Raw genomic sequence first — 27,613 nt, forward strand, 5'->3', positions numbered from 1 at the left:
TACCCTATTAGGTCCGGGTACACAGTTATCGTCCTTTGATTTTCGTTGTCCACGAATATAGTCCCTAGTGTGGACAGTGTGTTACTTGTCGATTTTTTTTATACCCCTTCCAAATTTATTTCTCCATGTTTTATGACTCAAATAGTAAGAAGGGGGGTGAAATGACACTGTAAAAAAATTTGGGTCATGAATTTTAAAGTAAAGTAGTGATTTGGTCCAGCTGAAAAATGTTAAAAATTAGCACTTCGGAAGCTGTCTAAAGATTTGGAGACCCCCTTAACATGAAATTGTCCATATTTTGAGTTAGAGCCGATGAAGTTTTCTATAATTTTGATATAATTTGTCCCAAAAGTAGTACAACACACTGTAAAAATATTGTTGAGAAAGCGCAGGTGGGATTTTTTTAATTTTCATTTATTGTCTAAAAGAAATGCACTACGAAATAACTGTGTACTCGGACCTAAGAGGTGAAATCAGGAAATATAGAATCTGTACTTTGGCACCTTCCCTGAATGATTTGATGGTGTCAGTTTATCAAATAGCATAAAACTAAAGGATTTAAACTTTTATTTGATAGAATTTCTGCAAAAATGACCAATTTTGGCATTTTATGGTAAAAATAAGCATTTCATAGCTTTTTCAATTTTGATGCATAAGTGGCATTCTGACTTTCTATCTGACAGGTTTTTATGTGTCAATATTTGTATTTCTATGCTTCAATCCAGTTGTATTACTCATTTGTGAACTCTGAATCTACAGAAAAGAAGATTATCTCAGACAATATGTGCAAAATGTGTTGTATATATGATCCTCGTCTAACGCCCTGTTTGGATCAAGTTAAATGTGAGGAGCTTGGAACATAAAAGTTGAAGTCCATTATAAAGACCTCACTAAATTTGTATAAAAAGCACTTAACAATGTCTTTTGTACCTGTTTTATGTCACATAATATCTTTCTTTTCTTCTGTAGGATAGCAAGTGGTTCAAATATAAGCCTGTTGAGACTAAAATTGCATGCATGTTTTTCACTAAAAAGTGAAAAATCTTTGTATCAGACCATACTGTCTGCAAAAAAAGTTGAATGCAAGAGTCTTTTTGTGCTCAGATTTATTGTATCATGTCACCTGAGTATAGAAATGATAGAAAAGACACAAAATTTTATTTCCTATAGCTTCAATATGCATTTTTAAATGTAAATATGTGATACGGCCTAAATTGACCCTAAATTATTTTCAATCTTACTTGGCCTAAGACCCTTTTAAACTAATGTGATATGTTATTTGTCAGTTTTCTTTCCATTTAAAGTACATTAAATACATATGTAAGGATTATTTATAACCAAAAAGCTTTACAAATTTAAAATTGCTGGAAAATATTACATCTTCATGTAAGGCCCCCCTTCATTGGAAAACCTCCATTTTTAGCCACAGGCTCATATAAATTTGACTTTTTAATAATTATGATAAGTCTTATCAATCAAATGAGTACTCTATTGCTTTTAATACATAATATATTATATATTAAGGCATTTCAAAAGTATTTTTTTGCAATATTTTAATTTTTAAAGCCCCTAATGTTGATAGTTGAAAATTTTCCATTTTAACGTCTAAATTTAACACGCAAAGTTGAATATAGAATTAGTCATATTGTCTATAATATATATCCTATTGCCATGAAACTTTGTAAGCAGTCTTATAATTTAATAAGCTTTGATCATACCAAGTTTTATTAAGATTGGTCAACTTTTTCTACCCTATTAGGTCCGGGTACACAGTTATCGTCCTTTGATTTTCGTTGTCCACGAATATAGTCCCTAGTGTGGACAGTGTGTTACTTGTCGATTTTTTTTATACCCCTTCCAAATTTATTTCTCCATGTTTTATGACTCAAATAGTAAGAAGGGGGGTGAAATGACACTGTAAAAAAATTTGGATCATGAATTTTAAAGTAAAGTAGTGATTTGGTCCAGCTGAAAAATGTTAAAAATTAGCACTTCGGAAGCTGTCTAAAGATTTGGAGACCCCCTTAACATGAAATTGTCCATATTTTGAGTTAGAGCCGATGAAGTTTTCTATAATTTTGATATAATTTGTCCCAAAAGTAGTACAACACACTGTAAAAATATTGTTGAGAAAGCGCAGGTGGGATTTTTTTAATTTTCATTTATTGTCTAAAAGAAATGCACTACGAAATAACTGTGTACTCGGACCTCCTTATAACAATTATCCAAGGAAAATAGCACACTTCTATACAAATGGAAATGGGATCATCTGGAGTATACGGATATGTAGTCCCTTGCGGACTATCTTCTTTTGTTAAGTCGTCTATCTTCAATGCTCGTCAGGTTGACCGTAGAATTTTAAAAAAAATGTCTACATTCACAGGTCGACAGGTCGACGATTTATGTTCTGGAAATGTTCTATGTTATGAGAGTTATCAAGGCCATTTAGCTACCACCTAAAAGTTAGTGTTTGTCTAACCTAAAGCTTTCCTTTAGGTAAGATTAGAGTAAATCCATTTCATTCATGCAAAATGTGTAATTGCTCAAGCGCTAATAATGACGCCAAACATATGAACACACAATTTCAAACAGACTTGGGAAGGACAAATTTATCCGCCCAGTACCTAGAGCTTTGATACTTGCATGTTTACAATGGAACATGATATTATGTATTTACGCCAGGAAAATTTAGCATTGAACATGTTTAGCTATTTGATTTATGGTTGGTTTTTGTAATGCTGTTAAAAGTATAATAATTTTTTCAAATTATTGGTCACGAGCATACCTGAGGAAGGTTATTACAGAAACATATGTTGTACACCAGGAAATTGTAGCATTTGTTGGTCGGCTACGGGCAGGCGGTTTATCAACCTCGAAATAAAATCCACCCAGTAACTGTGGTCTCCCGCCTTGTAAACCAAATGATTAAGCGAGAAAAATCTGTTAATTACTGGGACTTCCTGTTGAGCTTTTCTTATATAAGATATCAAAAATATAGATAGAGTAGGTCGACTTTTCAGCTTGTTTCGTTTATTACTTGGATAAATGTAATTCAAAATGACATGGGAATGACTTTTCTCTCGCAGGTAATTTATTAAGTGCGGCCAGAACAATCAATTATTGACAAAATGGCAGTGAGTTCATCAGTACTGTTAATATGTTAATTATGGTATGAGATGTGTGATGCTAAAAAGACAAAGAATAGATGCAATAAAAAGCACAAAAAACAGCTTAAAGATATATTGCTGGTTTACTAGGCTTGAGTTCGGTTTTAAATTGTATGGCCATAAAATAACTAAGATGCCTTACACAAAGTTTACTTTATATGGAATTGGCTGTAATGTATAGGTCCTTTGGTTTTAATGTGTCAAAAATTTCATATTTTAGACTGTTCATACACTTGGACACGAACGTACCTGCTGAAAGTTATTACAAAATCACGTCACGAGTTTTACCCCAGCTTATTTACACTACAGCAGGGTTGAGCGCTCACAAACATGTTTTAAAAAAAGGCTACATTTTTGTATGTGTCCGTCCCAAGTCAAGAGCCTGTAGTTCAGTGGTTGTCCTTACTTTTACCGTTACAAAATTCCCTGTTGATAAATTAAGAAATTATCAAGAAACGAAAGTTTCATCTCACTCGGGCAAAGTAGGCTTTAGATGAGATTTGGTCATATGGGTCCTAATTTTTCTATATCTTTATACATCGATGGCTTCCAAATAGTTAAGTTTTAGCGTTCCTAGTGAAGATAAATCCAAAAAAGCACTTAGGAAAAATAAAGGGTTATTTCATTTACAAAAGATTACGATATTATTTATTCAGTCTTGTCTTCCCAAATGGTATATGCTATGAGATCTGCGGGAGCGTATTAGCGCCAAAGTATTCCAACTTTAATCTTGGTATTATCAACTTTAATGGGTGCCACTAGAAGAGAAGGATCTGCTTACCCTTCAGGGACACCTGAGAACATCCATAGTTTTCTATGTGGCGTTTTGTAAACTTGTTTGTCTTTTCTTCGTCTTTTTTTCGCCATGGCGTTGAGAGTTAATCTCGACGTAAGACATTTTGTCTTGTGTACAATTTTTATTAATTGTTAATGGCTTTTAACTAGGTTTCAGTAACTGCGAGTACTCTCAGATAGTTACTTTGTGTCTTTAGCTTTTTCTTCTTTTTTTTTTTTGTGCCTTGTATCAATCTAATGAGTCAAGCCCTTTTCAACAGATTTTTTGTTTTGTTCTTCTGTTATAATGTTACACCACTGTCCAAGGTTAGGGGAGGGTTGGACGCCAACTAACGTGTTTAACACCGACAGATTCTGTATCCTAGGTCAAAAGCTTGTAATTTAGTGACTGTCGTTTTTTGGTGTATATCATTTTGTTTTTTCGTTTATTGTTATTATTAGAAAACCCGATGATCTATACTTATCGGTGCTGGTCCTGATTCTGTGCTAGGTGGTTTGTTAACATTTTATCAAAACGGCAATAAAACAACTCTGTCGATTACTTTGTCAACAATACCTTATACGTTATACTTCAAAAAGAATATTGTAACCCAAAAGGTCGTGGAAGTTTTTTAAAGAAAATTATCCTGATAATGTGCTGGTGATCGATGTAAAAATATAATATCCTGGTACTGTGCACCTACATCGTTGTTCTGTACTCTTTTTACCAAAGTATAAAGTAACAAATATTCGAGACCATTGATGCAGAAAATTGGTATAAGTGATAGAAAAGATTTCTAACATACCAATGAGCAAATTAAGTTCCATTTGTTCATTTTCGATTTTCGAAAAAGAAAATATGCATATTGTTGCAGGGTTGAAAAAAACCCGGGTTTTATGAGTATTGCCCAGCCCAGTGGGAAATATTTGGAAAAATGGGATTTACTGGGTTTAACCGGGTAATACTAGGCAATACTGGGTAATATAAAATACTGGCCTGAATTTTAAAGAGGTTTCAGTGATTAATAACAAATGCAATACATTAAAGATTTTTATGAAAATAAGACATAGTATTTTAGTTTATAAGTTCACTTGTTTGGGACTCTTATCATACATAAAGTGAATAAATCTAAGAAAATATAAATGGTCCAGCAACTCTAAGACAAGTGTACATGAAGACACATAAGACAAATGTGAAAAGCTTTTCTCAATAATCCTCCTAAAAATCTATTTAATCGTCATTCTGTCTAGATTGGCCAAAGTGTTACTTAAAGCCGAAGAATTCAATTTGGATTTTTTTAAAATGAATATAACTAATATTAACAATAATATGTAAGGAAAATTACTTTTAAACATATTTTGATCATTGCTAAAAATGTTTACTAAGTTTTAGCATATGTTTATGTACATCACTAATTAATAAGTAATTATTCAGATTATAACACAGAATTGTTTATATAACAATAATCAGCCTTTTGATTTCTATAAGTGTTCATGGCCAAATTTCGCTCTGGATACTGTCTTTTGGTCATAAACAAGCTTCTGTCCAAATTTCATAAAATTCAATGAAGGTTTGACATAGTTATTGATGACTGAAAAACTTTAACCTCAGACTTAATCTGAATGTAAACTATAAAAATACTTAAGTCCATCTATCAGTAAAATATGGAAAAATGAAAATAAATATTTTCAAAATTTTGCTCTGGATACGGTTTTTTGGTCATAAACAAGCTCCTGTCATAATTTTAATAACATTTCATGACGGTTTGACAAAGTTATTGATGACTAAAAAACTTTAACCTCAGACTAAATCTGAATGTTAACTGTAAAAATAAAACTAAGTCCATTTATTAATAAAGTACGGAAAAATGAAAACACATATTTTCAAAAATTTGCTCTGGATACTGTACTTTGGTCATAAACAAGCTCCTGTCAAAAATTCATAAAATTCCATGAATGTTTGACAAAGTTATTGAGGTCTAATAAAAACTTTAACCCCAGACTGAACCTAAATGTTGATGATGCCAATGCCGACGCCGCCACCGACGACAGAATCTAGGATCGCTATGTTTCGCTTTCGCGAAATAAATTTCGCAGGCTCGACAAAAAACCTGTTTGATCAAGCGGCACTGTATTACTTAGAAATCAATATTATGACGGGCAGATTACTTCACCGGTCATACGGAAGGTACTGAGCAGTTCTGCGACTTTTTTGTGGAATCTCATTTTCGGCAGGTCATTGATCACAAACATCCAATTGAAAAACACATGACTAAGATGTATTTTACTGACAAAATGGAACTTTTTACTTTGGAGGAACTAAAAGCCATCTTTACACACTGGATTGTAGCACTTTAATAAGAAAGACATTTCAATCATATGCAAATTTTATGTACAAGTGTATTTTATAAAGATATAAATATTAATACAAACACACTATATTGTCATAATAAAAATATACGGCAAGCTCTCAATACACTTGTAAATATCCCTCTCGCTACAACAATGAGACATGTCTTAAAAATTCATATACAAAATATGGCTAACATACAAAAAATAATGAACTGTTTTATCATATATTTTAAAGCACAGTTTCACCTGACAGACCACCAGACAAATGAGCTAAAGAATTCATGATTGCTTTAAATTTACGGAAGTGCTATTTCCCTTAGCCAAAAATAACCATGTTTGTTTTTCCTTCCAAGTTCTTAAATCTATAATCTGTTCTTGTATTTAACTGGTTGTCAGACGGTTCAATAATATCAAACTGGTGAATGCCATCTTGACAAGTACTATCGAATACACGTTTAATATTCAACCATTAAAGTTTGTTCGGTAAGGTCTGGTCAGATAGATAATTATTTTGTTCAATTACAACTAGTAGATGTTTAATTTGGAGGCTAAAGTTTGATTTTCACAATTATTTCTTTTGTTTCATTTTCCTTGGGAAAAACAAAAAACTAAGATTAAAGCTAACAATAATGGAATGAATTATCAAACCATACAGTCATGAACGCTCAGACCAAAAAAATGCTATGTTTATAATATCATATTCCACCAATATTGTTGACACTTGTTTCCTAACATGCTGACTTGCAGACTACATGGATACGCAGCATGTTATTTTGTATGATATATACTCGGACAATGTGCAATATATGGAATTGGTTTCACAAAATTATAATTGCACACAAATGTCTATAATCATTGAAAAAGTCTTATCACATTCTCATTCAGTTTTATCTGATCACATGGAATTAATTCACATTGTATATATCGTGAAAATGATTGGCTACGAATATCACATTGCTACTGGTATGCAAAATCATAGAGCACCAAGATCTGTCTGTGAACGCGATTCTGTGAATGAAGAAAATGATGCACGTTACATTTAGTTAATTTTCAATTTGTCTAAAAAAGTGCTTGCCTCATTTTATTTTAATATATAAAACAGGACTTAGAGTTTAACAAAACGATTTCATTATTTTTACAAATGATTAAAGCATTAAAACAATGTAGCTACAGTTCTGTTGAATTCATTTACATCTGTTATAGACTATGGACGATTAAGACCTTGACACATTGTATAACCAACCACAACTGTCTAGTGTTGAAAAACGTATGCAGCCCTCTTGATTAATTTTTGTCGTTTGGTTGCTGTCTCAATGACGTATATCCGTGTCCTTTTCTGCACAGTGTCTCAACATATTTCATATGTATGAGATTTAGTAACAAGATGAAAAGTTAGACTCCATGCTTTGTTGTATTGTTCTATTCAACATATTTCATATGTATGAGATTTAGTAACAAGATGAAAAGTTAGACTCCCTGCTTTGTTGTATTGTTCTATTCAACATATTTCATATGTATGAGATTTAGTAACAAGATGAAAAGTTAGACTCCATGCTTTGTTGTATTGTTCTATTCAACATATTTCATATGTATGAGATTTAGTAACAAGATGAAAAGTTAGACTCCCTGCTTTGTTGTATTGTTCTATTCAACATATTTCATATGTATGAGATTTAGTAACAAGATGAAAAGTTAGACTCCATGCTTTGTTGTATTGTTCTATTCAACATATTTCATATGTATGAGATTTAGTAACAAGATGAAAAGTTAGACTCCATGCTTTGTTGTATTGTTCTATTCAACATATTTCATATGTATGAGATTTAGTAACAAGATGAAAAGTTAGACTCCCTGCTTTGTTGTATTGTTCTATTCAACATATTTCATATGTATGAGATTTAGTAACAAGATGAAAAGTTAGACTCCCTGCTTTGTTGTATTGTTCTATTCAACATATTTCATATGTATGAGATTTAGTAACAAGATGAAAAGTTAGACTCCATGCTTTGTTGTATTGTTCTATTCAACATATTTCATATGTATGAGATTTAGTAACAAGATGAAAAGTTAGACTCCATGCTTTGTTGTATTGTTCTATTCAACATATTTCATATGTATGAGATTTAGTAACAAGATGAAAAGTTAGACTCCCTGCTTTGTGTATTGTTCTTAAAATTTGAACTTTCTGTACTGTTGTACCATGAGATTTTTGTTGAGCTCTACAGATTCTAATTTGAAAGTTAAAATTAAATGATTTTAAAACTATATTTTGTGAACTGGTCCTTGTTTGGCAAGCTGATTCCCTGTTTAAAGAGAACGCAAGCGAAAACGAAACTTTTCTGAGTCAATATGACAATTATACATGATAAAATTCCTTTCTTATCAAGTTCTTTCTTAGGTATTTATAAATCATATTTTTTACCGCGTTAATTTAGTGATTACAATATTTAAAATCTAAAATCCCTAGCTTACAAGAAGTGTGCATGTAGAGGCAGGTCTTCAGGTAGCCATAAAAAGGAGACCTATTTTCAGATCTTGTCTTGGTGATTTTTTTGACTTTTTATAATAATATTCAAACTAAAATGCAATGACATAAAAAATTGGTAAAAATCTTCAGTTAAGTGCAAATATAAAGTTTCTATCTACTAGTATCTTTTATAGTTTTCGAGATTCGTCAACGTTGAATTGTTTGTGAAACTTGTATTGTTATTCGTTTTTTTGTTTTGGTTTTTTATTATCTCACTATTTATTATAGTTTTTAAGATGAAAGGCAAAACTGGGGGAAAAATGGTAAAATTCGTCTTGAACAATGGACAACAACTCCTATAAGAAGTCGTCTGACAGTTGTGGTTTTCATAGACAGTCGGTAGAGCTCAATATTCTGAACTATTCTGATCTGTTAGATTATCTCTATCTACAGCAGTTTTCAAGATAAAAGACAAAACTTTAACTTTACTCCTATGTTCTATCTTAAGCCATGTCAGCCATATTGGTTAACAGACGGGTTCATCGGACACTTTTTAAAACAAGATACCCCAATGATGATTGTGCCCAAGTTTGGTTAAATTTGGCCCAGTAGTTTCAAAGGAGAAGATTTTTGTAAAACTAACGGACGACGAATAGGGTTATCTAAAAACGACTGAGAAAGCTTAAAAATGAACAACAAAAAATGTATTATCATACATTATGCCAATATCGGACGATTAACTTCTTGGATTCGCATGTAAATTATGTTTACTAAATAACCCTATTAAATGCGATTGCTTTCTAATGTTGTCAATTCGTGCATTTACTTAGATTTTTCCCATTCCACAGAATCAAATGATACCTTGTTTAAATATCCTTTTACGATTATTTGTAGGTTCAAATTAAAAGAAATATTTGACTTGGATGTGTCAAATGTGTGCATTGCATTCAACATTTAATGTTATTTAAGTTTCCTTATCGTTTTTGCGGTACTGACCACCAAAAACCATGTAGGTCCGCCACAAACCATGTAGGTCCGCCACAAATCATGTAGGTCCGCCACAAACCATGTAGGTCCGCCACAAACCGTGTAGGGTCGCCACAAATCATGTACGTCCGCCACAAATCATGTAGGTCCGCCACAAACCATGTAGGTCCGCCACAAATCATGTAGGTCCGCCACAAACCATGTAGGTCCGCCACAAATCATGTAGGTCGGCCACAAATCATGTAGGTCCGCCACAAACCATGTAGGTCCGCCACAAATCATGTAGGTCCGCCACAAACCATGTAGGTCCGCCACAAATCATGTAGGTCCGCCACAAACCATGTTGGTCTGTAGGTCGGCCACAAACCATGTAGGTCCGCCAATTTTGAGAGTAGTGATAGTCCTGATGTCCAACTAAAAGTTCGTGGTGCTTTTATTCTTTTTATATGCTTTCTGGTATTTTGTATGCCCTTGAGTACAATTGTATATATGTATATACATATATATATATCAATATTTGATATGGAATCATATATTTGCTTAATCTTGTTTATATATATACATGTATAGAAATAATTGTTATCAAACATTTTTTTGGAAATACAGGAACACGTAATTTTCACTGGGACCACCATATTTGTAGATTTGATGGTTTTAATAACCACCCGGCTAAAAAAAGGTTTCGAGAACTCTGTTTATATAGATGACCGTTGCTTTCAAATTTGCTTAAAAGTGACCTGGTGACCCGAGGCAATTTTTAAGCGTGACCTTGTCATCTTAGGGGGTCCTACTGGAGCCTCAAACATACAGCGCATCCGTCGACAAAACAAATCTTTTGACATTACATATCCGACTTGAATTTTTAGTTTGACGAACCCTGCGATCTATGTTACTTAGGCATACATGTGGTTGAAATCGGGGCGATTTTGATGTTTGACCTATTTGGGATGGTAATGTCAACACTGTATAAGAAAAGCTCGACAAAAATAGTTCTATTTCACTTTCTTACATGTCTTGTCTGTTGTCTTGTTGGTTTGAGTGTTCCTGGTGAAGGTAAATCCAGAAAAGCGCGCTGGACGCACCAAATTTATAAAGTGTTATTTACATTTACAGCATTGTCTCTTGTGTTGATATCACTTTTTTCGGAGGTATCATCAGCTAATTAATCTGGTCTTTTGTCCTGAAATGATTACATACCTTTCTTAAATTCTCAATGATAAATTAAAAAATTATTAAGAAACCAATGTTCAAACTCTGCAGGCAAACTTAATTTTAGGTGGATAAGGCTATTCTTTTTATGTCGTGGTCATTTGGCTGCTCAGGCATTCAATATTTATATATCCTTTGCTTTCAAATTTTTGAGTCCGGTCGTTCTTGATGAAAGTAAATCCAGTTCAGCGCTTAAAATGCAACAAATTTATATAGCGTTTTTTTTTGTTTTTTTTTTCATTTGGTAAAGTTGCGTTCTTGGTTCCTAGCTGCAACAATGACAATTGCTCCTGATCTCCTTCGATTCATACCTAGGCAGATTTGACTTTTCTTTCTAGAAATTGTTTGTACAAGGTAATCTATTGACTTCGAGCTTTCTTCATGAACGTCGAAACAGAAAAGCGCGTTAGTTTGTTAGCTGTGACAATTTAATTTACCTGAAAGAATTGTCTTTACATCTATGAGGGTCTGGATGGGGGGTCTTTCAATTCTGAATTCTTTAAATTTTTAAGCCATTTTTTTCTATTATGCATAAATTTTGTCCATTATTCCCTATTCTTTATATTTCAGCACCCCATTATTCTCTATTCTTTATTTTATTTTTTTGGCCTGTTTTTTCTCTATTCTTTATATTTTTAGCCCTTTATTTTGCACGTTTTGCCTAGTATTCTCTATTCTGTAAAAACCAATCCAGACCCTCATCTATATCTGACAAAGGCAACCTGACTATGACCACATTGCTATAGTTCAATGGTTTGTTCCAAGTTTTCCCTCAAGTTATTGTTACATGTAACAGTTATTCAACTAGGAAAAGAAATTAATGATTTTTTAAATTTTTTAATTAATTGCGTTAAAGACAATTATTGGCGCTTTTATCTAAGATTTTAATTATATATATATATATATATATATATATAAGTCTAGAGATTTGCACAACGATACTAATATAAGATGGTATTATACGAAGATGTTGTTAATAAATCGTGTTGACAAATATTTCGGCTTAACAAATAGCCTTCTTCGGTGTCAATTATTTTAACAATACTTTTGTATTGTTAAAATAATTGACACCGAAGAAGGCTATTTGTATTGTTAAAATAATTGACACCGAAGAAGGCTATTTGTTAAGCCGAAATATTTGTCAACACGATTTATTAACAACATCTTCGTATAATACCATCTTATATTAGTATCGTTGTGCAAATCTCTAGACTTATATAATTTTTTCCTTATCTGCACAGTATCGTCTATTCTAGACGATCCGGTACATAGTAAATTTGCTGGTTGGTCCTTTTTATAGACTTCTATATATATATATATATATATATATATATATATATATATATATTGTATATTGTAATTAATATGATTTCCAAATGTCTCTTTAAACAGGTTTTCGATTTTGAAGATACTGGACAACGGTATACCTATGGATATAAGTTGATGAAAATAACAATGTCTACGGTGTCATTGACAAATTTATATGATATCAACGCAAACATTCTGTTCATCATAAGTATTTCCTTTTGTAACTGAGTGACGATGCAGTAGAAAGTATACTCATCAACAAAAGAAGCAATACCAATTACTGATTTTCCGTACATATTGAAATTGAATACACGAGACCAAGCTAAAAAAAAGTACCGGATTGGTCCAATGTTTACAGAGTGTTGTTTTCTCGTCAATACCATTGATTTAATGCATTAAACGCGAAATTTTGTATTCGCAATCAGTCAATTTAAAAAAAATACTTTTTTTCACCCAAAATTTTAAAAACCTATAATTGAACGCAACTCTTGACAAACATAAACATGGCCTGGTTTTAATTTTGAATTTCCTCCTCGGATATTTAATTTCAAAATTCTCATTTTCAGAATTGGATATCGATTTTTGGCATCATTTTCCACAAAATGAAGTTGACCCCATTGTTAAAAAACACGGTATTTTCTCACCTTCCGACTTGATTATATTTTTGAAATCACGTTCTTTTGACTTGCAAATGAATGTTTTTACTTGAATGATTTTTAAGTTAGACCAGATAATGAATAGCAGTTTAAACTTGCGTGTACATCGTTACTTTTGTTGACTAGTATATACGTAAACATTTTCCTTTACTTGCAAGCTTTTAAAATTGAGTAGGTTTGATAAGGCCTCTTTTTATACTCTTGAATTCGAAAAGTATCATAAATCTATAATAACAACTTAATTCGGGTGTTCAGACGGAATTTGTTTGTCAGATATAGCCATTAAAAAAAAATAATTTTATCTTATGTGTTCTTGAAACTTTATAGTCTCGTTTTTATAATGAATCTTATACAGACGAAACGCGCTTATGGCGTACCAAGTTATAAGCCTGGTGTCTTTGATGATTTTTATTAATCCCTGGGTCGATGCTACTGCCCCAGGCATAGATTGCCTAAGCTGCTGTATTAGGTACAACTTTTTTGGAATGTTTGGTTTTTAATGCACTTCAGATTCGTATTTGATTTGGTGTTGTTTTGTTTCTACCACCACGGATGTTATCTACATAAAATGTGAGTAACAAACTGACCACAAGAGAAAAAATGAAGTAGTATACACAAAAGAAATTATCTTGAAGTAATAACACCATGATTGTAAAAATATAAAGTATAAGCCCTGTATGCCCGTACTTTCCAGGTTTACTGTCTAATTTACACGATTGTAAGTCTACATAACATTAATAAATTATGCAATATACCCTGATGTTACACTCTATCTCTTATCCATAGTTCCATATCGTGCATGGTACAAAATCTGAAATTCTATATAAATGCTACCAAATCATGTAACATGTATGCACATACAATGTATAAATGCTTCGGTCGGTTTCACAAATCCAAGACGAATCAACACTTTGCACAAATTTCATAACAAAAACGCCCATTAATGAGTGACACGCATTACAGCTACCAAACTGAAGTATGTAATATTGTAACTATACTATACATATTAAAGAGATAATTGAGTTATAGCAAATGCGACTATAATTAACTTTTGCAGTGCACTCACATTTTAATTTTTGTCTCGTCTTGAATTGTTCACCAAATTGTACAAAGCTGTTATCCTTTAAGAACATGTCATAAAATTAAGTATGAACCGAACTCAACTTGCACTCTGAATGTCTGAATCGAACTCAACTTGCACTCTAAATGTCTGAATCGAACTCAACTTGCACTCAAAATGTCTGAATCGAACTCAACTTGCACTCTCAATGTCTGAACCGAACTCGACTTGCACTCTTAATGTAGAACTTAACTCGACTTGCACTCTCAGTGTCTGAACAGAACTCAACTTGCACTTTCAATGTCTTAATCGAACTCAACATACACTCTCAATGTCTGAATAAAACTTCACTTGTAATCTTGTAATGTCCAAACTGAACTTTACTTTTATCTGATAAGAATATTCTTTTTGGAAACAACTTTTTGATCAAGTGATACTTTATCATTTAGAAATGAACCCCAAAAAATCAGCAAAGTTCTCTTCTCCAGTCATCCGGCGGGTAGTAATTCTGTGACTTTACATCTCGTTTATTTAGGTCCAAAGAATACAAACATTCGAGGAATTACATGTTGCAATGATGTATTCTACTGAAAAATGGAAATTTTTACTTTGGAGGAACTAAAAGGCATTTTTACACACTGGATTGTAGCACTTTAATAAGAAAGACATTTCAATTATATGTAAATTTTATGTACAAGTGTATTTAATATACATATAAATATTAATACAAACACACTATATTGTCATAATAAAAATATACGGCAAGCTCTCAATACACTTGTAAATATCCCTCTCGCTACAACAATGAGACATGTCTTAAAAATTCATATACAAAATATGGCTAACATAAAAAAGAATAGTAAACTTTTTTTTATGTTTTAAAGCACAGTTTCACCTGACAGACAAAAAGACAAATAAGCTAACGAATTATTTTTTTGAATTTACGTAAGTGTTATTTACCTAAGTCAAATACAATCATGAGTTTTTTGTCCCTCCCAGGTCACAGGCATTTGTCTCTAAAACAAAACCTATATACCTTATATTAGACAAGTGCCTGTGTTCCAAGTACCGAAAGCTATTATCTTCTTGTATTTTACTGGTTGTCAAACGGTTCAATAATATTGATATTGGACTGGTGAATGCCAACTTGGCAAGTACTATCGAATAAACGTGTTATATTCATGCATAAAAGGTTTTCGGTTGGGTCAGCTCAAGTAAATAAAACATCTAACTACAACTAGTAGATATTTAATTTGGGGGCTGAAGTTTGATTTTCACATTTTTTTTCTTTTATTTCATTTTCCTGGGGAAAAAATAAAAAACTAAGATTAAAGCTAACAATAATGGAATGAAGTATCAAACCATAGTCATGTACGCTCGGACCAAAAAATGCTTTTTTAATAATATCATATTTCACCAATATTGGTGACACTTGTTTCCTAACATGCTGACTTGCAAACTACATGGATATGCAACATGTCATTTTGATTGATATATACTCGGACAATGTGCAATATATGGAATTGGTTTCACAAAATTATAATTGCACACAAATGTCTATAATCATTGAAAAATTCTTATCACATTCTCATTCAGTTTTATCTGGTCACATGGAAGTAATTCACATTGTATATCGTGAAAATGATTGGCTACGAATATCACATGGCTACTGGTATGCAAAATCATAGAGCACCAAGATCTGTCTGTGAACGTGATTCTGTGAAAGAAGAAAAAAATGATGCGTGTTACATTTAGCTATTTTTCAATTTGTCTGGAAAAGTGCTTGCCTCATTTTATTTTAATATATAAAACAGGACTTAAGTTTAACAAAACGATTTCATTATTTTTACAAATGATTAAAGCATTAAACCAATGCAGTTAACAGTTCTGTCGAATTCATTTACATCTTTTATAGACTCTGAACAATTAAGAGCTTGGTATATTGTATAACCAACCCAGACCTGTCTAACATCACAGTACCCTAATTGCACCCATTTAACCAAAATAGCAACGGAAATCTAACAAGTTTTCTTAGAGGCTACAAAATTTGTGTTTTTATGATTTGACATTTTGCACGTCTTTCAACATAGCTTAATATATCTAAATATACACAAAACGTTCACAGTTTATATCAACAGATGAAGTATTCACTCCATAAAAAACGTCGTCATGCGACGTCCACACACAGTCAACTTATAAAAATGAGCAATGAAAATATGTTGTAGGCATCCATTTCTTAAAAAATGAATAGTATCCATAGACTATTGTCAAATTGTTCTAAATATTTGAAGAAATAAAACAAAACATCAGTTATTTGATTTTTACGGATGTGAATTTAAGCATGGATGCAATTTGGGTACTCCGCATTACAGAATCATGGATCGTTTGGAGGTCGGTTCAAACCCATTTTTCTATGATTCAATATGGATTCAAATTAAATTGATGTAACTTTATAGTTAATAAGGATATATCTACAAAATAAACACATATTAGAAACTTTTTGTCTGGATCGTAAATAAACGTAGGTGAAAAAAACTGTCAAAGTAGGTGCAATTTGGGTACCCTCACGTTAGTGTTGAAGAACGTATGCAGCCTTCTCGGTTATTTTTGTCGTTTTGTTGCTGTCTTAATGACGTATACCCGTGTCATAATCTGCACAGTGTCTCAAAATATTTCATATGTATGAGATTTAGTAACAAGATGAAAAGTTAGACTCCATGCTTTGTTGTATTGTTCTATTCAACATATTTCATATGTATGAGATTTAGTAACAAGATGAAAAGTTAGACTCCATGCTTTGTTGTATTGTTCTATTCAACATATTTCATATGTATGAGATTTAGTAACAAGATGAAAAGTTAGACTCCATGCTTTGTTGTATTGTTCTATTCAACATATTTCATATGTATGAGATTTAGTAACAAGATGAAAAGTTAGACTCCATGCTTTGTTGTATTGTTCTATTCAACATATTTCATATGTATGAGATTTAGTAACAAGATGAAAAGTTAGACTCCATGCTTTGTTGTATTGTTCTATTCAACATATTTCATATGTATGAGATTTAGTAACAAGATGAAAAGTTAGACTCCATGCTTTGTTGTATTGTTCTATTCAACATATTTCATATGTATGAGATTTAGTAACAAGATGAAAAGTTAGACTCCATGCTTTGTTGTATTGTTCTATTCAACATATTTCATATGTATGAGATTTAGTAACAAGATGAAAAGTTAGACTCCATGCTTTGTTGTATTGTTCTTAAAATTTGAACTTTCTGTACTGTTGTACCATGAGATTTTTGTTGAGCTCTACAGATTCTAATTTGATAGTTAAAATTAAATGATTTTAAAACTATATTTTGTGAACTGGTCCTTGTTTGGCAAGCTGATCCCCTGTTGAAAGAGAATGCAAGCGAAAATGAAATTTTCTGAGTCAATATAGCAATTATACATGAGAAAATTCCTTTCTTAGCAAGTTCTTTAATTTTTCTAAAGTATTTATATAATATTTTTACAGGGTTAATTTACACTATTTAAACTCCCTAGCTTACAAGAAATGTGCATGTAGGAGCAGGTCGTCAGTTAGCCATAAAAAGGGGACCAGGCAAAAACACACGTAGTAACTAACAACAGGATTAAACTCCTGAATTCTATCAATGTTTTTGAATATATACGAGATGTTTGGTGAGGAGTCTTTCTTCTGTTTTCTTTGATTTTTTAGGCAACTTTCCTCTGTTCTTTGAATTTTAGCACCCCGTTGTACTCTTTTTTTTTAATATTTTTTGGTCAATTTTTATCTATTCTGTATATTTTGCCCATTATTCTCTTTTCTGTAAACAACCTCCATCGAGGCCCTTATAGACTACTTACTCCTTAAACTCCTTACAGTACCTCCACTTTCCGATCTGGATTTTCTATACAAATATCCTGCCTCTGATTGAGGTCGTCGTCTCTCTTGTTGTTGTGGGTGTTTCCCAGATAAATCGTTTGTTAATTTTAGACTTTTACTTGCAGTTGCATACATTGCTTCTGGTCGTTTAGTATAAACTGGAGCACTGTGGCCACTATACATACTCCCAGGGTGTTTTAAATGATCTGAAAAATTGTTTCGTACTGTTTGGTCTTTTAACATCCTCATCTCAGGTAAATGAATAATCTTGTTAACACATTTTGTATCATGTAGAAAGTATCGTTTCTTATAGCATTCTATTTTATTTTTACAAACTTTCATAACGTCGTTTCAATAAGTAATTTTAAGCCCGTTCATTCATTCATTTTTGTCACATATCCTCTCTTCAATGAAGTCTTTACATTACACCTGTAGGTTTTTTTTTAATCTACTAGTCTGGTTGTAAGTAAGTAAGTAAATGGTATTCAAAGTCGGCATATATATACACAATAACAGAGGAACATGAGCTTTGGTGAGTTGCATTTAAAAAAAATTCAGTATGCTTACATAATGTTAAATTTCAAAAAGAAGATACTTATAAAAATAAGGAGATGTGGTATGATTGCCAATGAGACAACTATCCAGCAAAGTTTAAATGAAGTAGATGTAAGCAATTATAGGCAATATAATAATATACGGTTATATAAACATTAATTGTACCCAGTGGTGTCCCCCTAATTTTCTAATCATTCTATATATATTCAAAGGATGTTTGGTTTAACACCCGAGGGTATCATCAGCTCAGTAGTGAGTACTTCCGTACTGACATGATTTAAAACAAAACTTTTTTTTTTGGATTGTCAGTTTATTAATTTAGAACTTAATAAGAAACTATATTTAAACTTTCAACTCCCTCAGGCAAAGTTGACCATAAATGGATTTGGCTATTTTTTAGACAAATTTAGTAATATAACTATTCAACTGTTTCGTTTCTTATGTAAATGCTCTTTTGTTCCGACGTTGGAACGTTCCGCGCGGAAAGAACTAACTAGCCGAAAAGTTCCGGAGGAACTTATTAACTAGCTACTTTGTTCTTCCTCTGGTTTAAAAGTTCCACCGGAACAAAGTGACTAGTTGAAAAGTTCCAACGGAACATATCAACTAGTTAGAAAGTTCCTTTTTGCCAAATTAGTCAAAACCGGAACTAACAAACTAGCCCAAAAGTTCCAACGGAACTGATCAACCATTTTATTTTTAAAAGTACCCACATGAGGAGGGGGTATTCTTCCCTCTCTTGAGGGTACTATGAATACTAAATTTGCATGATAATGCAACTTATTCCGTTTGCTACATTGTTCCGGGACTTTTCAACTAGCTACTTTTTTCCGGAACTTTTCGACTGCACTCGGAATAAAACAACTAGTTGGAAAGTTCCATCGGAACGAAATAACTAGTTGAAAAGTTCCGCCGGAACAAAGTAACTGACGGAACATAGTGGCTGTTACACTTACACATCCTTGGCTTTCAAATATTCGGCTTTTAGCGTTCCTGGTGAAGTTAAATCCAGGAAAGCTCATCGGACGCATGTAATTTATTAAGTGTTGCTTTTAAATTGATAATTCTTACTTGGATCGCCGTTGCTAAGGACAACTGGATCTGTATGATTGACGTATATTACTGAGTTAGGTCTGCTCTTGTAGCTTGGTGGTGCCATGATAACAGATTGTGCATAGTATGATTCTCTGTCGTCTTCAAGATAGATGCCTTCTACACCCATGTTGACAAGTTGTCGAACTTTTGGTAGGAACATAGAAAATAGAACTAAGGTAGCTGTAATGAACAACCCAAATGCCATACAGGCGTCCGTAAACTCATGTGACACGTCGTGTTCCCGGTTGAGTCCTGCTACAAGACCCCATGCAATCCAGATCGGAATACAGAAACCAGACGCAATTCCAATAAAAATGCTTTCTCTATGATTGGTTATAATTCCATGAGCTCTCATGGCCACGACAGTGTTCATCAATATTAGAAACATAATGTAAACAAGAGAAATTAGATGATTTTCGAACCCAGTCCGAACAAAGTTCTTCATATCTCTCCATCCTGTTTTCGCTTCCCATGTAAAGTGATTGCACACCCAAGCCTCGTCTCCATTATTTGTGATAACCTTCACTGCCCTTGGGGGAACAAGGATCAACCACTGTGCATCGATGACAACCTGCACACCGACGACAAATACAAACATGAGAAACTGATAGATGCCTTTAAGATAATTAGGTGATGCAATGTCATCTGCTAAAATTGATTGTTCGCTTGATTTTGAAGTTAAAATGACCATCAATTTTACCAAAAGAACAGCAAACATAATTGAGTATGAAAGTCCTACGCCAAAGCGTGTGATTCCACAGGTAGCGTCGGTTGGGATTGGTAAATAAGCAAACAGAACTAAATAGGATAAAAATATGCCAAAAAGAAGCAACTGTCCTAGCCATAATGTTCTCCACTGACGTCCAGTTTTTGTTCCCATTAATTTGTATAAAATGTAAACTTCAAATACCAGCACAGCTAATAGACCAACTCCCGCCAAAACTCCCAGCGCTATGATCCATTTATGTCCTAGTTCAAATCTTAATTCGTACATATCTCTTCGTTGGTCTGCATATACTCCTGTAAACTCCTGTGTGGACAACATAAGAACTTGGGTGTATTTCCCTCCCTCGGTAATATCAGTTGTTGTGGTAACCGTGGTCGTTGTAGGAGATCGTGTAGTTGGTTGTGTCGTAGATGGCATCTCACCACATTCCAAACAAGGGGAGTTCGGACATTGAGAATCTATGACAGGTGTAGCACCAGATGATAGAATGAAGTTATTTCCATCATAGTTAGCAAACTGAAAAGTAAATTTTCGATTAAAAAAGACGGGTAGATGTCTTTTGTTATGAACTTGAGGACAACTCCTAGCTACGCCGATTTTATATTTTTTAATCAAATTTCGTTATAAACAAATAGAGAAAGATCTCATTTCGTATGTCTTAATAAACCGATCTTTGGAAAACATTTCAAATATTTTAATGCTTAGTTTCATGTATGATTAAATATAAGAGATAACTAAACCAAGTGTAATGTCGCATACACATAGTTTTAACTATGCTTTCTATCAAACATAACAGAGAAAACTTACTTTACTTATTCTATGATTGTTACTTCTACATACACTGTGCTTGTTGCCTCTATAAAAACTGTTGCTTAGTTTATTTATTGTATGGTTTTGCTAACAATATTTGTATGCCTGTTGCTTCTATATATATTGTACATCTGTTGCTTTCTTTGTATATTTTACACTTGTTTTAGTATAGTAATACAACGATATATTATAACCATATGGTAGTGTTTATATAATTATTATCTATGCCTGTTACTAACTATATAAGTTGTATGTGTGTTGTTTAATTTATATGTTATCTGTTTCTTCATTTGTGAATTCATACTCAGTACGGACTTGCAGTATTTGCATAATTAAATTTAAAAACTTCAATATATTTATCGAAATTGAATTTAAAATGAGCTTTACGTGCTATTTGAAAACTTACCACATTATAATTGCCGGTACTGTCTATTTTATAAATTTTGAAGTTGACCAAGTTATCAGCCAGTTCACCATTATCCTGGAAATACCGGCGGCCATTGCTGTCTGTGGCTAAAATAATGGCATTTCTGATCAGTTGTCCTCTATTGTGCTGATTCAACAGATTGGAGCATAAGACTTGTGCTGAACCAACGCACTCTGACTGAGAAACAGCTTCAATGCCTTTCTTTATCGCCTTAATGGCCATTAGAGTAAAAGGGGTATAGACATCTCTATATGATTTTCCAACTAAAGATTTTGTGGCCTCGCAGTCAGCTAGAACTCCCGTGGTGCAGTCGACCTTTGATCGCCACCATTTATCGTACCAAGGATTACGCATATTCTGACTTGGTTTAAGTGATTCTAAATAGCTGTAAAATTGATTAACTTCATTTTCTATCGACGTTGGCGCGGAAATCTGCACTGTATAACCACTTATGCCACCACCACTTGTGACGTCAGTCAAAGTCCCCCACGATGATGTTCCAATGAATGAAAACTGACCAATTGGAAACGGTACACTTGTTGAACGGAGATAATCAAAAAGCATTTTAACATTGTTTGATGTCATTAGCAACGCCACATACCTAGTAGCGATTCTGGTCCGGAGCTGTGCAGCTATCTCCGCCATATTTGTTGATGTCATTTTTACTTTGTAGACTATACACACACCAGCCTGAGACATCGTGGAATTGAACGCCTCAAACAATCCCATCCCATACTCATCGTCTTGATAGATTGCAATAACGAACCTAGCATTTAATTTGCCAAGGAGTTCTTTCATCATAAGGACATCTTTCACGTCAGTCGGTACTGTTCGTAAGAAAAACGAATCTGTATCGCCATCACGTAAACGTGGCGAGGTGGCGGCATGGCTGATATGAGTTTTATTCATTTCATACAACAGTGACGACACTGCCGGTACTTGTGTACTGCGGTCTGGACCTACATATGCCAGTAAGTTTCTAGGCGATACTGGGTTGGTCTCACCAAGTGTTACTTTACAGGTTTCAAAGCTGAGAATGTTCTCGATATTTTGATCTGAGGAGGAGCATGAATCTAACGCAACGCCACCTGCAGATATGGTACTACCAATATTTTGAATTCCCCATAGGAATGCCTGCAGATTTATTATTCCACGGTCTCGTATTGCGGATCTGGAACAAGAATAAGCATCATTTGGCATCTCATGGACACCAAATAATCCACCAATGTAGTAATGTTCATTAGCTTGATTATTGCCTGACGGATAAAATCCGATGTTTTCATAGAAACAAGGTGTGGTGGTGGCCGGACAGTCTTCTTGTCCAAAAATGGCATTTAGTATACAGAGGATGAGTAAACCCTTCAATAACGCCATCTGAAATTCATGTAATATTAAGAAATCAGACAGACATTTTTTTTCTCTAATTTAAAGTTTTTTGTGTTCAACTTTTGTGGTCGATGTAGGCAACAATGTGAAAAGAAGTCATGAGATTTTTTTTTAAATTGTCCAGTTTTCATTTCTGTGACAGAGAAAAAAAGTAGTATCATTTGGATTAGTTCGCAACTACTAGTCTGCATATAAACTCGGGGATAATGCGTAGACGCTTGTCGATCACTGAAAAGCGAGTACATATATTGTCCTCTGGACACCATTTTTTTGTTGTTGTTTTATCTGAGTGATGGTGTAACCGTGTTGTAGGTTCTTGTTGCATTAATGTTTACCGGACTCATTTTCAGAAACAATTTGAATTTCACATGAAACGATGTACATATTACACATGTATACGTACTGTAGCATATCGTTATAAAAGATGTTATTTAAAATGAATGATCTCATTAGCAAATAGATGTCATATGTCTAATTTTATCTCATAAATCTTGCAAATCTTGGTACATGTATAGGGCATATTGGTTTCCCTTGCATGTAATTGTCTCTTTTAACGCAAAGCGTTGTGATTATCATTTATATCGCACTTATCTCGTGTACGGCATTCTGAACATCCGTGCTGGTTAGTTTGATATACGATACAATACAGAAAAGAAAAATATGAATTGAAAAAAATGACTGAAAAAAAGAGACCTTCGTAGAAACAAAAAATTGCGTTGATTTTGTGTTCTGCTTGTTTAGACAATGAAAATTTTAAATTGTATACACATTGTTATTTGTTTTTGTTCGAAAGCGTATAAAAATACAAAATAAAACACATAGACTCGTATGGTAAACATGGGAATAAGATACCTATATATGAAGTGGGACTGAGTGAAGAGGAGGGATGGAAAACCTCTCAGTCTTCTACAGACTGCAAAAGATTGGTCAGCTTTGAACTTTCGTTGATACGGTTTTAAATATATAATGTAGTATTTTCCTTGTTTTATTGTCTGTTCTTTTTATTACTTATATGGTATATTCTTATGCTTTTATGACTGTATCTAAGGGAGGTTTGAGTACTCAATTAACCTATTTTTACCTTTTCTAAAGATCATGTAACTGTCCAAAATATTGATTTTCCTTTCTTAACGTCCAATGGCAAATATTTGTGCTTATTTAGAACGACAACATTTTTACCATTAATACTATATGTAGACTCTTCAAGGTAGACCGACGGTGATGAAGAACAGGAATTATGTACTGCTTATCGAAAAATGGGGCATTTTGGATAGAGGCTGGATAGAGGCATACATTTTGGATAGAGGCATACATTTTGCAATGGAATAGGCCACCAACTAACTGTCCCCTCAGTAAGGTTGTAAGGGTTCTTCATCAACTCACATTACACGGCCTCACATTTAACATCTCGATCCATTCCAAACCAGACGATTTTAATCAGATTTGAAATAGTCACCAAAATTATGGGGTCACGGTTATAACTCTAATTATATTATATCCCGAAAATGGCTTTATTTTGTATATCAGCGAAAATATTAAAACGGGCATTTGTTTTGAGTTAATAATAGAAACTTTTGGTTCAAGATTTTTTTTCAGAAAGTTAACAAGTTGCTAGATTTAGCCCTCTGAAACTCTTAATTTTCAAAAAATGATATCAACTCCATAAACAAACCGGTCTCCCGACAATCTGATTAAAATCTTTTAGGCAGGATAAGATGCTTAAAGAGGGAGACAATGGAAAAGCAGTGATCGTAACAGCTGATTTTAGTCATATTGGTATCCTTAAAAGTTGTTTACCAACAAAAAAGCGTGACCTTTTATCAAATGATTTACACCTTCAAGTTGATATATTTTTCTAGAAATCCAAAATAATTTTGTGTGCAGTTTTACAACCTATTCAGAACAATATATCTTAAATACACCATTTGTAGGAGTTTTCTCAAACTGTTCAACATTTCAATTGAAAACGTGATAACAGAAAACAAGAGTGTCTTATTTTCGACCAAGAAACTAATGAATCCTCCAAACAATTGACCCTTTAAAAGTTACCCTTTGAACCAAATTCTTCATTTACAAAACATATGGCACAAGACCCTATTCATCCTTATTTGAAAGTTAATATGCACGAAGTGCTGATCCACTATTTTTTTTTATTTGTTTATCTACGACTTCATGTGTCAAGAGATAGAAAAAGATGAATACGTAATTTTTCGTCAATTTATTCTTCACGTGTCGTGTGTTTTTTCCTTCTTAATTTGGCACCACAAACAACATTTCTATTATATTCTATAGTAACAGACAAATCAACACAACTTTTTCTTTGTGGATTTTGTAATGTTTAGGGTGGATCACCTCTCATTTTTTCATATTTTCAAAATGCATGAAACATTATTATCTGGCAGATAACATTATTCTTTCAGACTTTATTTTTCTATTATGTGTGCAAAATTTTTATTCCATAATGATCTCAATTATAACTATATGAAATCAATTCACATGTGAATTGGAATGGGTGCAGACATGCATGGTTGCAGAGTTTCGGGGTGGGTGTCGACTTAGTTTTTTGGAATTATTTATGTTTTCAATACATATAAGGAAACAATTCATACATTTTTTTAATGAAACATTTGTTTGTCATTAATAAAAGGCTTTTGCGAAATTCAAAACATAAAAATTGATTTCTTTACACATTCAAAACAAAACAGTCGATTTGAAAATAAACTTCGAGAATTCCAAAGAAATCAATTAAGTAACAGAATTATTTCCTCAGGTAAAAAATAACAAAGTAAACTTACCTTGCAATTTCAATATCAGTCCAAATAGGCAAGGTCCCTCAAAACCCGAAATCCCCCTTCTCCCTTCTGTAAGATCCCAAAACAAGTTGCCAGTGTTCCCCCAAAACCAAGCCCTGAATAACAAAAATATCAGTCCATTCGTATTCTTTCTGTCCTTTACACTAGTTGTCATTTAAAGTAATTGAAGTGTGAATTTATGCTGTAAAACCTGTCTAACAACTTCTCCAGGTATAAAAATAGAAAACCAATACAATTCACCTAATTTACGGATCAATTCACTTAAGGCGCTAAAAGTGTGTCAGTTAAATACCTTGCAAAGTGTAATGAAATCCAGAGTGTGAATTAAATAAATAATTTAATATCCAAACGAAATTATTATTAAATCATTTTAATTGACAATATTTGGAATCTAAAAGGCATGTCCTGATATTGAGTATACATAAATATTTTATTGACGTATTCAAATAAAACGAATTAAGTATTTATGTGAAATATTTTTTGTTAAAAAATGTAATGTTAAAGAATAAAAAATGATATTATAATTTGCACAGTCTATTAAAATGATTGAAATATTTAATAGTTATCGCCCTTTATTGTGCTGGCTTATCTTCCATGACAAGAAGCTGTAACGTTACATCTCAGATCTTCTAAAAGGGAATTTTACGACTTGGAAAAAAAATAACAGTATTTAACTACACCAGATAATTGTTATTCTTTTCATTTCTTGACGAAAAAAAAAATATTTATAATTACTGCGTTTCACATGTCGATGTATTTCTGACATGAATAAAGGGAGATGTGAGGTTACGTCAATAAGACAGCAACACAAAGCCACAAACAACCAAAATGTCATCTAGAATACAACATCCAGCATATATTCCCCTTTGAACAGGTGTCTATAATATATATGTCAAGGTCTTTCGTTTCACATTTTTTTTCAGATTTTATTATCATCTGCATAATGGTGGCGAAGAAGGACTCTGTTATATATTGTCCGTTACACTTGACTCCGGAAAAAACGATTTTATATGTTCGTAAGTATTAAAATAAGGTGGTATGATTACCGATGAGATAACTCTCCACCAAAGACCAATTGACATAGAAGTTTAACAACTATAGGTCACCATACGGCCTTCAACAATTAGTAAAAACCATACCGCAAAAGGCCCCGAATTGACAAATGTAAAACAATTCAAACGAGAAAACTAGCGGCCTGATTTATGTACAAAATAATGAACGAAAAACAAATATTATATATAGCAACAATCGACAACCACTGAATTACAGGCTCCTGACTTGGGACAGGCACATACAGAATGTGGCGGGGTTAAACTAGCTTGAAGGCGCCAACCCTCCCCTAACCTGGGAAACTGGTGTAACAGCACAACATAAGTACAAACTATAAAAATCAGTTGAAAAGGGCTTATCATCAGATCGATACAAAATAGAAAGACATCTAACAAAAACACAGACTGGACGTGGCAGGGTATTTATGCATCCCCACAACAAAAAAGACACTATTAAAGTACAGATCTGAGAGTACTTGCAGTTACTGACAGCTAGTCCAAAGCCAATAACAATTAATAAAAAATCATCGTCAGTTCTTTATGTCTTTGTGGATTTTGTTTTTTTGTGTTTTTTTGTTTAAATGAATATGAATAAAAAGAGATATTGGTATGAAATCACCGAAACAGCAATTCAACGTATAGAGGACAACAGACAGGCGTCTATAACATGTCAAGGTCTTTTGTTTAATTCACCTTTTTCTATGTTTTTCCTGTTTTCACTTACACATTTTATATTACCTCCTACATAGTGGTGGTGGAGAAGGACTCTGTTAATCTGTTATGTCTTTTTGTATGCTAGGTTTTGTTGCAATAGATAAAAAGCTAATAATGAAGCTGTTAAAACTGGAACTTTTTCATTAAAATATTAGTACTGATCGAT

The 27,613-nt window shown here is 33.0% G+C and overlaps 2 protein-coding genes across 3 annotated transcripts in view; one reads left to right on the plus strand and one right to left on the minus strand.

Annotated features, from left to right (window-relative positions):
* LOC127711242 (major facilitator superfamily domain-containing protein 12-like) overlaps positions 1–13,219 on the plus strand; it is a 256,747-nt gene extending 243,528 nt beyond the window's left edge. The window contains exon 12 of the mRNA XM_052217236.1: positions 12,349–13,219. The gene's annotated coding sequence lies outside the window, so the exon portion shown is untranslated. The remainder of the gene's footprint in view (positions 1–12,348) is intronic.
* LOC127711241 (metabotropic glutamate receptor 3-like) lies at positions 6,273–25,844 on the minus strand. Of its 2 annotated transcripts, none has more exons than XM_052217234.1 (5): positions 25,667–25,844; positions 21,465–22,859; positions 19,498–20,764; positions 17,853–18,077; positions 6,273–7,301 (listed from the first exon to the last, which is right to left on the minus strand). In XM_052217234.1, exons 2-5 carry the CDS (start codon positions 22,857–22,859, stop codon positions 7,267–7,269), a joined length of 2,922 nt encoding a protein of 973 aa, XP_052073194.1. In that variant the 5' UTR covers positions 25,667–25,844; the 3' UTR covers positions 6,273–7,266. The 2 variants fall into 2 exon arrangements, with proteins under 2 accessions (XP_052073194.1, XP_052073192.1); XM_052217232.1 differs by lacking the exon at positions 6,273–7,301 and adding an exon at positions 14,619–15,697.
* Positions 25,845–27,613: the final 1,769 nt, after the last annotated feature.

Source organism: Mytilus californianus, unplaced genomic scaffold (assembly GCF_021869535.1).
Source record: "Mytilus californianus isolate M0D057914Y unplaced genomic scaffold, xbMytCali1.0.p SCAF_8, whole genome shotgun sequence".
Lineage (NCBI taxonomy): Eukaryota > Metazoa > Mollusca > Bivalvia > Mytilida > Mytilidae > Mytilus > Mytilus californianus.

What these genes read in the sequence shown, in the direction of transcription:
- LOC127711241 (XM_052217234.1), bottom strand. Translation starts at nt 22,859, where the DNA reads ATGGCGTTATTGAAGGGTTTACTCATCCTCTGTATACTAAATGCCATT. An exon ending in GTACCGGCAATTATAATGTG is followed by an intron (nt 20,765 to 21,464) that starts GTAAGTTTTCAA and finishes TTTACTTTTCAG; the next exon opens with TTTGCTAACTATGATGGAAA. An exon ending in CCTTAGCAACGGCGATCCAA is followed by an intron (nt 18,078 to 19,497) that starts GTAAGAATTATC and finishes ACAATTTTTCAG; the next exon opens with ATCATTTAAAACACCCTGGG.